This window comes from Uloborus diversus, chromosome 1, assembly GCF_026930045.1.
Source record: "Uloborus diversus isolate 005 chromosome 1, Udiv.v.3.1, whole genome shotgun sequence".
NCBI classification, from domain to species: domain Eukaryota; kingdom Metazoa; phylum Arthropoda; class Arachnida; order Araneae; family Uloboridae; genus Uloborus; species Uloborus diversus.
Window position 1 is genome coordinate 260,739,245 of NC_072731.1, and position 16,266 is coordinate 260,755,510.

The window sequence follows — 16,266 nt, forward strand, 5'->3', positions numbered from 1 at the left end:
AATATGACACACCCTATAAGCGCAAATGACTCTTTTCTTGGTCGGGCTCTCAAGATTATTGCAGGGCAACCTTGTGAGGTTGTGCCAAAATAACTTTTAAATCGCGATTTTTTTCATTAAAATATGCACAACAAGAAAACTTTCTTTACCAAGAACGAAACACATATTATCAGAAAGAAAATGTCATCTTGTTACGGTGAAGTTTGTCTGAGCAACAACAGCGAAACAAAATGTAAAGTAAAACAAATAGAAATATTATTCAATTTATTTTATTTCAAATTTCGTTTTGGCTACATTTTTTTTATTTATCGTTTGCCAAATTTAGCTAATGTTTAATCCTAACATTATTTTCATACAATGTATTGGAAACAAAATTATTTTCATCTTTTAGCTTTTAGAACACTGATGACAAAAGTAAATTTCTAAAAGTTAAAAGTTAGTGTCATACAGGCAAACCAAACTTTTCAGCTGGAGAAAGACAGTTTTTGTATCGGTTTCATAAAAATAAAATAAAAATTGCTATAGAGTTAATATCATCCATTTTTTAACAGTGTACAGAACAAAAATAAAATTCAATCTTTTAAAGCTTGTTTTATATCAAAACCGCAAGTTATTAAATTCAAGATTCATACCGTGTAATAATGAATCCGTGTTATAATAGTCAAAATTTCATGCCGCATATATCGAAACCGTGTTATAATAGTCCCAAATTTTGTGCCGTGTAATATCAAAACCGTGTTGTACAGTAGACCCTCGTTTTATGCAGGTTTATTTTACGTGGTTTAAGATTTGACACCTTTATTTTATTTTACATGGATGAATTTCGGTTTTACGCCAATGAGGCAATGCAAACAGAAAATTTTCCTCTCTAGCAAAATCCAAACTTCTAAAGATTGCAGATTATGCACAATCAACTGCATTTTGGCGTGCTAATAATCGAGATTGGGCCACTGGAGACATTTTATGCGATTGGTTCCAAAGCTGTTTTCAGAAGTAAAGTTATTAAGCTAACACAGTTCAGAACTCACTGCAAGAAGCGCTTTTAGGAGTGACAAAGGAGGCCAAAACCAATGACGATACCGATGTGGGTGATGCACAACCAAAAACATTCACATTGAACATTTTGAGCCATTCCTAAACAATAGAAATGATCTTTCTGATTTGTGAGTGAAGGAAGATTCTATCATGGAAATGACGCAAGTGATGATGGATGCGTTAATGCTCTGCAAAGAATGACAGAGAAAAATTCTGAATGACTGCAAAAAGACTATCATTGCCAGCTCCTCTTTCTAAACAGAAAACGAAATTAATTTATATTTTCTTTATGCATGTTGTGCATAAATGTCGATATAAGTACGCATTAAACTTATTATACAATTAGTCCTCACTAGAATGAAGTATTTTGTTAACTACGGAACCAAACCCCTATTTTAACATTAGTATTAGGTCTCAATTTACGCAGCATTTCCGTGGAACCTAACCTCCGCGTAAATTGAGGGTCTACTGTGTTAGGTACGCCAGTATTTCATTTTTCAATGACAGACTATAAATTTTGTTGGAAAAAAAACCTTAACTTTAGAGACGATAAATCAAGCAAAAGGACAACTATATGAACAAAATAATAATATCATAAAACATAAAGGTAAAAAAACAAACCTTGTAGCAAGCAGACATCTCGGAAAAGCCTCTGCCACAATATTTACACGAATAAGGCTTAAGCCCATAATGCCTGTTTGTGTGCTCGTTCAAAGACTGCTGTCGAGTAAAAGATTTTGAGCAAATATCACAGACGAACGGCCTCTCACCGGTATGGGTCCGCAGATGTCTATACAAATCACCTGTAATATTAAGCATCAAATCGAAATGAAATGAACATGCATGATGTAAACAAAAGCTTTTACACAATAAGCAAATATGTTTCTACAGTAACTCCTCGTTCTATCGGGCTTTTTGGGGGACAAAGAAAAGCGTGATATAACCAAGGTCATTAAAAATAGTTATCCATCCAACATACAAGTGAATTAGCACTCGTTCTTTTTACATGATTTTCAAATGGTCTCAATATAGTTCACGAATGTAATATTACATGTACTAAAATTTGAACAAGATTGAAATTTAAATAAATTTCATCGTCAAAAAGGTACAAACATCTAAGGGCGAATGAAGATGACCTTTCTTATTTACCAAGAGATAAGAAGAAGCATTCCAATACTTATTCCCAATAGACTTTCTAATCCCATCGATTTGCTGTTGAAAGAACGTGGAAAGTAAAAATTTCCAGGAAATTCTTTCGACCATCCAGATTAGATTTGTGCTCTGTACTAGAAGGCAGTCAAGGGCATATGTTTTCTTCTACTTAGGCCAGTATGACGCCTGTCATCTCTCACTCACTGTAAAGGTCTTAGTACAGTAAAACCTGTGAAGTTGACCACCCTTATAAGTTGACCACCTGTCTAAGTTGACCACTTTTTTTAGGCACGGAATTAGCCTTATCACATAAATCAATCTCGGTAAGTTGACCACTAAAGTGCACCGCAGGTAATCAACTTACACAGGTTTCACTGTATCAGTAAAAAAGAAAATGTCACGTAATTTACAGACCATCTTCTTAAACTGAAGTATTCTGCGGGTATGTACATTTGGATGATAGGCATAGTCGCTGCTTTTCCAGCAAATTCAGGAGAATGGAAGCATTTTCGTTTTGTTTATTGCCAAAATAAATAAGAAAGAGACCTCTTCTGAGTAATACCGTATGTTTTTGTAAACGATTTGCAACTCAAAGCAAGGGTTTATTTTCGGCTTTAATATTTCGGGATACAGAAGAAAAGAGCGATAAATCTGAATGAGCGATATAACCAGGGGCTACTGTATTAACAATAATGATTCAGATTGACAACATTTTTTCCCCATCAATCTCACTATTCTTCATGAGTGTATTCTCCACTTCACCTAACTCTTTAAGTAGCTGTGTTTAGTTAAAGAATACAAAGAAACTGCCTGACCCATAGAGTAAAGAAATAACATAGAGAGGCCCCGCTACACTAAGAAATTGAAGCCGGAAGTTGCACCACTATATCCCAAGATCCTTAGCTTCTTGCTAAATATCTTGAAATACATTTTGATTCAAAACATTCCATTACTGAATCTCAATTGGTTGTTAATTTAAACTTCGATATTAATGCAAGTTTATGAAGCACATTTTTGAAATTGCATTAAAACATGAATTAAAGTGAAAACCAATCCGCCAGCTACTTTCTTTGGTCTTTTTGCGAGATTGGTGAAAACTATTCTCGCGAAGCGATCATGTTATCATAGCCCCGCCCATCATTGCACCGCTGTATCCCATAATTCTGGCTTCAATTTCATCTCCTTTTTACTATGTATGGGGCCTCTATGTAAATTTCTTTACTCTATAGTCTGACCACCGATGAAATGAAAACAAAAAGGCTAATATCGAGTTTACAGGCGGAAATGGGCGCATCTATTAATTTTCAGGGATGCCAGCTTTAGCCTCGAAACTAAGCAGAGTCTCGTTGAAATGATTGAAACAAGCACATCAAATGTTTACTTTTCCACTTTATTCAGATAGACTCATTTTAACAGGATGTTTGCAAACTCCATAGAAATCCTAGGCAGACAATAGTTATAAATAGGCGGTAATTTACTGAACAATAGTTATGTTAAATGAAAATATTCTAGTAATTCTTGAGCATTAGAGAATTTTGATGGAAATTAAAACACATAATGTAATAACTATAACTAAGTTTTATCTTTCTCTTTTTTCTTAGCTCTGTAACTAAATTTTGATAATTGTTTTGTTGAGGTTCTTAAAAAGTTAAATAAAATCAATGTGCACTTTGTATTATTACTAGGGATTGCACTACCGGACCAAAAATTGAATACCAGTATTTAGTATTTTTAAAACGTGATTCCCGGTATTTGAAATTTCTCAAAAAATGCTGGAAAACTTATTGTTTTGTTGCCACATTTCATAATTTTGTACAAAATTGTATTATTTATGAAAACATATCTGAAACAATATAAAATGAAGTAAAAAATGCCATGATAAAAAATCAATAATAGCAAAAATCATAATGTATCTATTGAATTGTCTCTAAGCCTGGAACTCATTTAGTGCTCAACTTTCCTACAGTTAAAAATATTCTTTCTGAATTCACACAGGTTGATGTTACTGTTAACAATGCACGATACACCTCCTCTACTTGTCTAGGAATCCTTCATTGTCAAATAATTCGGTCTTTTGAGTGTTATTTTTGGAAAAATTCTTTTGTGTATTTTTTTGTTTTGGATTGTGTGTACTATTATAATTTTTTAAAGATTTATAACTAGTTGTAATTTCTTTCCGAAAGACGATACGTTTCTAATATTATCATCATTTCTTCTTGAGCAGGAGAGGTTTGTGTTTGATTTTTATTGTTAGCCCTTTGGTTTGAAATTTAGGATAAACTTTTACTAAATTTGATCTTATTCGTTTTCATGTTCTTTTCAAAATTCTTTACAATTATAATCATGTAAATATCTGAAAATATGTTTCAAATGATTATGCTCAACATCTATGCAAATTTTCAAGGCACTATATAATTTCTAAATATTATCTTGCTAAGTATAAAGCGAGATATGACAACAAACCAATGCCGGTGACAACAAATTACCATTAATTTGACTAACAAAAAAAGTTTTCTGCCGAAATTCAGTACAGTTGAGACAAATGTTTAAAGGAAATATAAAAAAGCATTACTGCAATTGATGGTTGGAATAAATTATTCATAGAACAAATACATTCGAAATTAACTTTCACAAAAGGGAAAATGAGTGATAAGGGAAATAGAAAAATAAAAACATGGTGCACAAAAACCCACGAAAATGCGATTTACCTCACCATCTCGTAATGAAAATATCATTTTGCAATCTTACCGCTACTTTAGTTTAATGATATTCTATTAGCTCGTGCTTTTGAAGCCAAATGTTTACATCAACGGATTGATTTTGGTTCTGTATCATGGAAAAAGAAATGTACATTTAAAATATAAATAGATATTTAATGAGTTAAATTGAAAATTCTTTAATTGAAACTATTTTATTATTTTCAGCTTTCACCAAAAATACCGGTATTTTACCTCAGCAAATACCGGTATTACAAAATTGCTCAAAATACCGGCATTCCGTATACTGGTATTGCAATCACTAACTATTACTATTATAAAATATAAAATAATTCATTTAGTAGGAAAATCAAAGAATATGTTCTCAGAATAGTATTTTATTTTATAAATGTAACCTCAGTTACCGTATAAAAGTATAAATGCTACAACATGAAAAATAGGGGGGTTTTTACATAAAAAAGTTAACTAGTTAAATTAATTTACTTACATAACTCATTAAGTTACTCACCAGCTAAAAACTTGAATTATGTTGAAGTTTTTGCATCAGAGTCTTACCTTTTGTTAAAAAACGAGATGAACAAGAGCCGCAGGAAAACTTGCGAACATTTTCATGTCGTAACTTGTGAATACGCAACTGAGATTTTTGGCGGAATGATTTACCACAGTGCTCACAAAGATGAAATTTTTGATCCAAGTGCATGGCCATATGGGTCTGTAGTATGCCACTCTGGGCAAATTTCTTACCACAAACTTTACACCTGCAAAAAAGTTATTTGTTCCAGTTATATATAGGTATAAAAAGAAAAATGAAAAAATGACTTAAAAATTTGAATAAAATGAAATATGTTTCACAATAACAAGACAGCTACCCCCCCCCCCAAAGAGAGAAGTAAACGAGCTGATGTGTGCATCACATGACTTCCTTTTACACAAATTTAATGTTATTTCCCTATTATTGCAATTTTAATGTGATTCAATAGCTAACTCTCTAAATATCACCAACAGTGCCAAATTAAAACCATATTTAAAAAAAATCACCAAATTTGTCGCCAAGTTAGCAACAAAACTTGGCGATCAAAAGACCAACAATATATCGCCAAGTGTCTGCCAAATTATAACACCACTTGAGTTGCTATCGAAATTAACAATGATTTCCCCACAAAAAGGTGCAAAAGACCCCTTTAGAAACACCCGAATGCAACCAAAAGGGGAGGTGCACAACTAGACCCCACTAGGAGTCTACATACCAAATTTCAACTTTCTAGGACATACTGTTCTCGAGTTATGCAACATACATACGCACATACGTAATATAGAGGTTATGAGAAAACTCGTTGTAATTAACTTGGGAATCGTCAAAATGGATATTTCGGGTATCTATACATTCTTAGGCACTTATCCATGTATGATAGGGTTGAAAAAAAAAACTCAACATTCATTCAGGTGTGAGCAAAATGGAAATTAAGGTCGATTTTTGAGTGAAATTTTTTTTGCAAATACAATACTTCCTTTTTTGTAAAAGGAAGTAAAAAAAGAGACAGAAAGAGTTAGTAAAAAAAAAGAGTTGAAAGAGTAAAAAAGAGAGTTGAGTTAGCAAGTAAATTTATTTAGTAGTAAAAAAAATGTTGAAAATTATAGTACTATATTATTAATTTTAATTATTAATACAATATTAATTTTAGTACTGAGCGGTAAGATGTTGTAATTATAGTCACACCGATTTACAGTGAAGCCATATACAGCAAATTCATAGCTATAATGTAATAGCTTCGATTCCCCATCACATTTTACTGTATATTATTTAATCTTTTAAAGTGAAATTATAGCTATAACAAAATTTTATTTGATCTCTTAGACTAGCTATACAGGGATGCGACTGTATAAGGAGCGAGATGGAGCAACTGTTGCTTATAATTTGTACAAGTTTAACTTTTTTTATGTTCTCAATAGTGTTTCATAAAATATTCACTTTAAAAATAAATACATAAATATTTTAAAAATTCGTTTTAGAAACTAATTTCATAAAAAATTAATTGCATAAAAATTTGCTGAAAACTAGCAAAATTGCACCGGTTTGTTACGGGCCATTTTATAATCCCTAAAAAGACTCAACCCAAAACTTGCAATCACAAAAATGGAATTTTCAAAATTAAAACAACTCATTACGAAATTAAAATTTTTGTCCCAAAGAAATGAAGTATATAACTGTCTTTTCTTTTGCTACATCATCATTTTCATGAATTTGATCATTTACTGCAATTGATATTACTGAGACCACAGTTCTGTTACTTACTATTTTATGCAAAGCCTTTTTCTTTTGCACAGAATACTGTAGAAACAAAAGCAACCAACAAGGACATGTTCTTTGCATTTAAGAATTCTTGTAAAATGTTAACTAACAATGTTAGTATTTAATTGATCAGCTAGACATAAATTTTAATGGAAAAAAATAGGTTTTTTTAAAATGAATTCTATCACAGGCGGTGGTGTCTTCATTTATTTACAATGGCCACCAAGGGCAGGGAAAAAGTCGTTTATGCATTCAAAAACGAATTTGAATCTTTTACAAAAATATAATTGAATACCTTGGGGAAACTGAAGAAAACTAGATGACTGTTTTAGTGCAAATAAAAAAAACTAAATTAAAAAAAAATCTCGCTTTTGATTTCAAATATTGGAAGATTTGAACAACAAATTGAGCCAGCAGAAAAAAAAAAAAAATAGTGCTGCTTTCTATGATCCTTTAAGAGAACAAAATACTAGCTCTTCTGCAATTTTTATAGTTTTAAAGATTTTTTTTCATGTATAAATTTTTGAAATTGATGTCCTTTTTTATGATCACCAAGTCGCACAGTGTTTTGATTAATAGAAGCTAGCAGGACAAAAGTCAAGTTCAGAATTCATCATTTCATCACACAAAATTAAAGTGTTCCTAAATTCACATGATTTAATTGTTTCAAGTTGGATATTATTTATCCTAGAAAGTGCTTTTTTTCCCTAATTTAATTAATCTATTTGATAGTTAAACAATGTTACAAAAACATTTAAGATAAAATAAGGAGTTTTTGCTCGTTTAAAACCTTTCCAGTGACGGTAATGATTTTACCTGTTTGTATCCGGGTTAAAAATTCTGTATATAATAGCTGCACTTTTCCATTATTAGTACGGCGTATTATAGTCAGCACTCTTGAGCACAACACATTTTTTTTCTCTAGAGTACTTTCTTTCTAGTAGGGATTTTTTTTGAAGAATGATTGAAGCACCCAAAGCGTTGGGTTAAAAAAAATATGTTGTAATCGAGTGTGCTGACTGTGATATGTCTAATTACTAATGGTAAAGTTGCAGCTATTATATACAGAAAATTCAGCACGGGTATAAATGGGTACAAGTCATTACCATCACTTGAAAGTTTTGAAACGGGCAAAAAAAAAAAACCTTTGTTAATCTTTAAAAGTTTTTTTAACATTGTTTAACCATCAGATAAATTAAATTAGGGAAAAAAAGCACTTACTAGTATAAATCATATCTTGAAGAATAAAATCATATGAAATGAGGAACACTTTAATTTTGTGTGATGAAATGTCTGGAACTCAACTGATTTATTCTATTGCAAATGGATATGTACCTTCGAACCTTATTACTCACGTGACCGAAGGGAGTCAGACATAAACAAATAACTAAGTATCATGTTTTGGTTTATTGTTTACAGTATCCCAATACCAAAGTTTAGAATTTTGAACATGACTTTTGTCCACCTAGCTTTTACTGTTCGAAACACTGTGGGCCGGTGTAATATTTACTACGCTCTGTAACAGAAATCGACAGTCAAAAAAAATTGAAAATCACAAAATTATCACAAAAACCTACTGATAAGGGCGTTCCCCGGTGTGTCTTCTCATATGTACAGTTAAGCTCTTTTTTTCGGTAAATCTTCCCCCACACCGGTTGCATTGCCAGGGCTTTTCCCCGGAATGTGTCTTTAAGTGACGCTTCAGGTTCCCTTTGGTAGAAAAACTGGACGAACATTTGTTGCAGGAATACGGCTTTTCACCCGTGTGCTTCCTTAAATGAACTAAAGAAAAGACAGAAACATGACAAACAGTAAAAGTTACCTTTCTTAAAAGAAAACTGTAAAGTAGAATGACAAAAAATAAATAAGTAAATAAATGATATACCATATTCATGCCTTAAATCTTAACAGGAGCAGAAAAACTGTATCTAGATAATTACAACAAATATTTTGATTCCATTTTGATAGTAGTTCAGTCAGGGTTCGCCAATATATATCAGTCGATATATGTCATGATATACAGTTGGCTCTCTGTTTAACGATGTTCTATTTAACGACAGCTTTTCATGGCCCCAGATGGTCCACTTTAGTTTTAAAAGCATTCTATTTAAGGACAATTTCTACTTAAGGACGATTTTTTGTGCTCCCTTGAAAGTCGTAAAACAGAGAGCCAACTGTATATCAGTTGATATATATCATGATATATATCACGATATATATCCAATATTTATTTTGAAAATATGATATTTTGATATTTTTAATGTTTATTTTTTCAACTACAGTATTTTCAATATAAAAATTATATTAATCACAGTAATATTGTTTATTCATTATTAAAAATGATCAAAAAGCTATTTACTATATTTAATAATGTATAATACATCGTCAATATAACAAAGTAATATAATATCCCTTTTAAACTTGTATTTTATATTCATAAAATTATTAGTAATGTAACAATTTTAATTCATATTAAAAGTGCCTAGTTAAATATTAAACATTGCTCAGAAAAAAAAGAAAATACAGTTGGCTCTCTGTTTAACGACTTTCAAGGGACCACAAAAAATCGTCCTTAAATAGAATGCTTTTAAAACTAAAGCGGACCATCTGGGACCGTGAAAAGCTGTCGTTAAATAGAGAAAGTTGTTAAATAGAGCGTCGTTAAACAGAGAGCGAACTGTATCTTATGACTTAACCCCCGAGGGCCTCCTATCATTGCAATGACCAACCAGAAATGTTTTACGACTGTGCACCGACTAATGCATATCATTTATTTTTGAATCCTAGTACTGTAAAAGTAGCTAATAGAAGAAAAATGAGTAAAACAGCTAATGCTAATTTAACTGCATTAAAATTGATAGAAATGTAAACTGAAATATTAGATATAAATAATGAAGGAAACATTAATTTTAAGCCTACATATTGTAATAACAATATAAGAAAATAAAGAGTGTTTTGAAGATGCATTTACTATTTTGCAGACTTGAGTTTGGGGTGATTGAAAATATCAGATATATATCAAAATATCCGATATACATCAAAATATTGGATATTTTGGATATTTTCGAAAATATCATGATATTTTCGAACCCTGAATTCAGTACATAGTTGAGCAATAGGTGGTTTCGAAGAAAATCACTTGAGTCAAGTTCATGTAATTAAAGCTACAACACTAAATAATATACAGCAAAAATCGTTAGACACAAAACTGAGGAGCCCAAAGCATTTTTTAATGTTAAAAGATTTATATTCAGTATAATGTGTGGACCACTATAGCTTTTCATATTAATTGTTTTTTTCTATGTTAAACATATTTTACTGCATGTTGATAAGTATTTACAAACACATTTTGATTCATTGTGAACTGAAAAGAGACTAACATAATCACTACTTTAAAAAAAATAAAACATGAATTGCAGTTACATTGCAGCATACATGTCAATGTAAAGTATGTATTGCAAAAACAAATAAATCAACAGGGGTCAATCCGGGATTTTTTTTTCTCACTATCTAGTTTTGGAAGCATCAACAATATTCTATTTTTGTGAAAGTTTTTTCCTCTTTTTTTTAATCAGCATTATTTTTGGGATTCTTTAAAGGTACTTTCTAATTAAAATTAAAAAAAAAAAAAAATACAGTGACTTAAATTTCAGTTCTAAAAGTACATTCATCTAACTATTATTTCTAAAGCTTTTTTTTCCCCAGAGGGGGGCGAGGAGAGCTAGAAACCTAAGAGGTAAGAAAAGTGCCATTGTATTTCAGTTGAAAGGGGTTTGTACTGTGTACAATTCAGGAAATGATCAGAAAAGCACCCCCCCTCCCCAATCCCCCTAAAAAAACATATGACAAAAAAATGCGATAAAATCAAGTAAATGCACTTCGGCAAAAAACAGCTAAAAATGAGTTAAAATACAGAAAGGTAGTTATTTAAGTGATTGTTCATATACATCAGCTTAGCACTTTGTTTTAAACACAGAAACAAATTTTCTTTTTTTAAATGCGGATTTTTGTGAAACTTCGGACATTTTAATATATTAAAGTCAGACCAAACAACGTAAGTAGAAGCACAAATTTATAAATTACAGCAGACACGTGTTTCGGCGTTACAGGGAACGCCTTTTTCATTGCAAAAATAATGAGCTTATGGATGAAAAGACATCCGACAAAAGGCGTTCCCTGTAACGCCGAAACACGTGTCTGCTGTAATTTATAAATTTGTGCTTCTACTTACGTTGTTTGGTCTGACTTTACTATTCAGCACAAAGGTATTTATTTATCTTATTTTAATATATTGTTTTTGTGACTGTGCCGATTTTCAAAAAGAGTTTTGTGAAGCTGCTGATTTGATACTTGGTTTTTGTGAATGTACGAATTTTAAAATACGACTTTTGTGAAGGTACCAAAAAACGATAGTTAAAGTAGCCTGTACTGGGCTCTGACTAAGACATTATTTTTCATGTAGATGACATCATTAAATTTGAAAAATTCCAGATTCTTAGAAATATTACAAAGCCTCTTTATTTTGCATGCAGAACTATGGCATAGCAGAATTATATATTTTTTTTGCATTAGTTGCACAGCAGTTATAGTGTGCTTTTCAATGGAGTTTTTATTTCGTAAACTTTTAAGCTTATTTTAATGGGAAAAAATATTTTGTGAAACTATAAACCAAACAGGTGGCACATTTCTAAAGTAAAAAAATACAGGATTCAGCACACAGCATTTAAAAGAATTAAATAAAAGGAATTACCAATTAAATTCCCCTTGGTGGAAAATTTTGCTTTACATTCTGAGCATGAAAATGGACGAGAAGTATCACATTGATGATCTGAAATCAAAAATACATTAATAGAGATATTTTGGAATTTGTTCAAAACAATACATAGAAAAAAAGTTAAAAAATGATGGATACTTACTGGAAAACGATTCACAATCTGAGAATTGTGTATCACATTTTTGGCAAAAATTAACATTCTTTAATGTTTCTCCTTTATTTGTCATGTCAAGCATAACATCATTTTTGGCAATTATTTCCTAAAAAAAGATTTTTTGACACATAAGATTTGTGTAATTAGAAAACAAAGCAACATTAAGAAACTAAAATGTACCATGAATTTTAGAGTTAAAAATAAAATTTTACAGTGTAAATTTAATGACACAAAAATATGAGAAAACTTTCAAAGCAAATTAAATTTAGGGTAAGTTACGTTACTTTGTGCCAATCGATACAATTAATAAATCACATTTTTACTAAAAATAATTTTGTACTTTTGTTCAATAGGCTTTTTATCACATTCAGAAACCAAAAGTGGATGTCAAAAGATTGCTGCACAATTACAGCAAAACGCTTATTTACTTACACAAATTTCTAATTTTTTTTTTGTCTGATGCCAGCGCCCTGACATTAAAGCACAGAACAAACTTTCCCACTGTTGCACACAAAATACCAACTGGTGGAAAATTCACGCGACAACATTCGCCGTAAAAGCTGATATGTTGCCAGCTTTGATTTCCAGAGTCAATCCCAAATTTTCCCGAGTTTTCCATGAGATGTTTTAAAATTTCCTGTTTTCCAAGTTTTCAGAGTGAATGGACACTAGGGTGGTTCAAAAAAACTTTTTTCCAACTAGAGTCTAAGAAGCCCCCTATTTTTTTTAGACTTACTAATAGTATTATGCTGTAAAAGTTTTAGCTTCTTACTCAAATTTTAAGAGGGTGCTCAATGATCCCTTCATTTAACAATAGCCGTAGAATAGAAAATGCCACAAACTTAGAAACATTTCATTTCCCCATCTGTTTTTTGTAAATAATTATTTTATTGCAATGTATATGCATAATACTCGAGTATATTATAATATGTAGCGCTGTTTTTCATTTCAATGTATTTTTTACCCCCCCCCCCCTCCCATACTGATGAAGTTTGGGGGGAGGGGGTTGAGTATCCTCTTTCAGTTGAAATAGGAAGCTAAAATTCTTCCAGCATATTACTATTCACAAGTATAAAAATATTGAGGGGTGTCCTGTTGTCCAGGATAATTTTTTTTTTCACATGTATTTTTGAATCACCCTAGTGGCCACCCTGATATATGAGGATGGTAAACATAATAATCTACCTCTATCACACGTGTGATTATTCAAAACTTGCAAAAATATAACTGTTCTTTTGGCAGTTGTCAAGCAGTTTATTAAAACTTCATGGCAGTGCGTTCGGAAGATTGACGTTTCAAATTTTCGACGATCTGCTGCAATCTAACTATGATAAATAAGAATCACAAGATACATGTAGTGTTAGGTTAAAAATGATTAAAAGCTCTTACCTCAGAGTTTGACACAACGAAGCCCACAATGTTCTCCCTTAAATTTGAATCATCAGAATCGATGGAGTCGAAATCATGGAAACTGTCTGGAGAATTTTCACCCATACCAGGGAATGCAGAACAGATATCTTTACATCCATTTTCGTTTTCAAAGTTATCATAATGGCCTTCCTTGACATGAGAATTTGTCACAAGCGATGGCTTTTTGATAGCTACGAGCCTCTTCGCCTTCTTGCCGTTTTTAGATTTCTGTTGTGGTTCTGTTTTGTCGGGGATGCTAACATCTACGGGACATTTATCACTTTGAACATCAGAAAGGGCGCTGGGGGTTTCACTCGGCAGATGAGAATCACTGATGAACGTATCACAGATATTTGTGGCAGAGCTCTTGACGTTCAGCATTTCATCACAAAATGCATTTTCAGTTTTTGATGCTTCTTGGGACTGTTTTGTCGCATTAAAATCACCAGTACTCGAGACGTTACTCAAAGCAGTGGGGTGCAACTGATCGGCGAAACTCATGATGTTAGAAGTTGTGGAAAGAAATTGCTTCAAATGGTTGCTGATGTCATCGTTTTGATACTGGACAGCTGAACCTAAAAAAATCAATAGCAAAACATCAATACTGAAGATAATATTGGACTATTTCAAAAGTATTGGCTGATTTAATCTTAACCCTTACAGGTGCGGGTCATTAAAATTTTAGAAACATAATTAAAAAAACACAATGGGTGGGATAAATTGACCATCTGGACATAGATTTCATTGTCAAAATTTTTTTAAATTCACCCCCTCTAGCTGGGGGGGGGGTGTCCTCGTTTGCGACCACCGCCCTCCTAGAGCCGAAATTGAAGAGGTTATGTTTACCTCGTATGATAATTGGAGTAATTTCAAATATTTTAAGCTCTTAAGCATTTTTACTAATTATTTCAATAATTTATGCCATTAAAAATATTTAGAACACAAAATCCAATATTTTTTCAATAAAAATTCCAAGATAAAAATGAAGTAAAATTCAAGAAAGTTTATATAGATTATATAAAATTATCTAAATAAGCATTTTAAAATGTTAAAAATATTTTTGGCACATTGTTTTTGCTTTATGTGCATTCTTTTTGTGCTATAAAATATTAAATGAAAAAATACGACTGTATAATACCATTTACAGAAAAAATAATATCAAAGCCGAAAACAAAAAAGTATACAACTGTCTGGTAGGAAAAGCAGATCTCAAATGTGTGCAGTCATGGGCCTTCAAATTCACCTGTTCTGGGTCAAGAACCCAAAATAAATAAACAAAAGACGGTTGAAAACTATTCTTTAGGGTCCCCCTTCTCTGAAATGTATCAAATTACATCTTTCACCCACAATAGTGAGATCAATGCTCTAGAAGGGCGGTGTCCACATTTGGGGACACCTGGAAAGAAACTTTATTTATTCATTTAAAAATGAACTCGAATCTTTTGCAACATTATGATTGATTAGCTCAGGATTCCTGAGGGAAAATGGTTGACTAATTTAGTTTATGGTGTAAATTTTAAAATCTTGAAAAAAAAAAACATTGTATTTGAGCTTGAAAATCGAGGTATTTTAAACAAGAAATTAAGCCAACAAAAAGAGTCATATTTAATAGTGCTGCCGTGTGCATTAAAAAGAAATAAAAGCAACTAATGCAGCGATTTTTAGAATTTTAAAGAAAACACTTTTTTTTAAAGAAATTTTTTGTGACCACCGCGCCGGAAAGGGTTAAAAGGAATTATGTCAACCCCTTGCATAGACAGCTGGTGAGAAAAAAAGTAGGGGTCGCAAATGCAGATTATACGAGTGGCAGCGCTTTTTTTTTTGGAAAAGTGAGATATGTTTTTGTATTTTGACATTATTATTAATTAAACTGCCGCCTCTAAAAAAATTCAAAATGCCGCACTAAGAATTGGGATGGACGCTGACAACTGCCCCCTTCCCTCTTCATGTGGCTTGGGGAAGGGGGCTCACCTCCCCCCAACAACTTTGTGTTTGTGTGTGTATCTTCTTTTTTTTAGAGGGAGTGACCAGTGCTTTACCTTAGAAGAAGTTTCTTTCTGCTTAAGGAGTGTCAATAATAATTGCGAAGTTTTCAGGAATTTGAAGGTCTTTACGAAATTTCAGGTATTAAGACAACAATCCTATTCAATGTACTAAAAGATGTTCTTGCACGCTTAGACTTGCTTTTTCAGGATTTGAAATTTAAGAGGACTGCTTTGAGGGTGGGTCTAATACAAGGGGGAAGTTTGGTGAAATTCAAAAGTTGATTTCAGATTTACAGCCACAAAAAACTCACCACATCTTTTCAGAAATCAAAGGTTAAGATGCTTAAATTACTGTTAATTTTCCCAAAGCTTAGTCTTAACAAGCATTATGCTCCTCAAATAAAGCATAAGGGAAAGTGAACTTGTACCATTTAAAAAATAAAACTTGTATTCCCTCTCAGCAGTAAGTAAATTCTAATCTTTTATTTCAAATTTAATATAGAATTTTAAATTTGGTTATCAACTGGAGATGAAACACATTGAGGCATTTAGAAAGCTATGTGAATGAATTCATTAACCATCTGCAGTTTAGAATTTCACTAAAGCCTTAGTTCCAGTTTTAAGTTTTTTGCTGGAAAACTTTTGAACTCGGCTTACACCCCTGTTAACAATGGCATTTTTTAATTGGGCACTCCCTCTGGTCAGCATTTTCACATTTTTCACTTTGGGTACGATATATATATATGGCA

At 31.9% G+C, this 16,266-nt stretch overlaps 1 protein-coding gene across 1 annotated transcript in view; it reads right to left on the reverse strand.

Annotated features, from left to right (window-relative positions):
- Nucleotides 1-16,266, reverse strand: part of LOC129227226 (zinc finger protein 436-like) — a 46,166-nt gene that overhangs the window by 13,402 nt on the left and 16,498 nt on the right. The window contains exons 4-9 of the mRNA XM_054861738.1: nt 13,512-14,107; nt 12,111-12,228; nt 11,945-12,022; nt 8,772-8,976; nt 5,460-5,662; nt 1,657-1,838 (exon numbers count right to left, since the gene is read on the reverse strand). Coding sequence (XP_054717713.1) covers nt 1,657-1,838; nt 5,460-5,662; nt 8,772-8,976; nt 11,945-12,022; nt 12,111-12,228; nt 13,512-14,107 — 1,382 coding nt within the window. The remainder of the gene's footprint in view (nt 1-1,656; nt 1,839-5,459; nt 5,663-8,771; nt 8,977-11,944; nt 12,023-12,110; nt 12,229-13,511; nt 14,108-16,266) is intronic.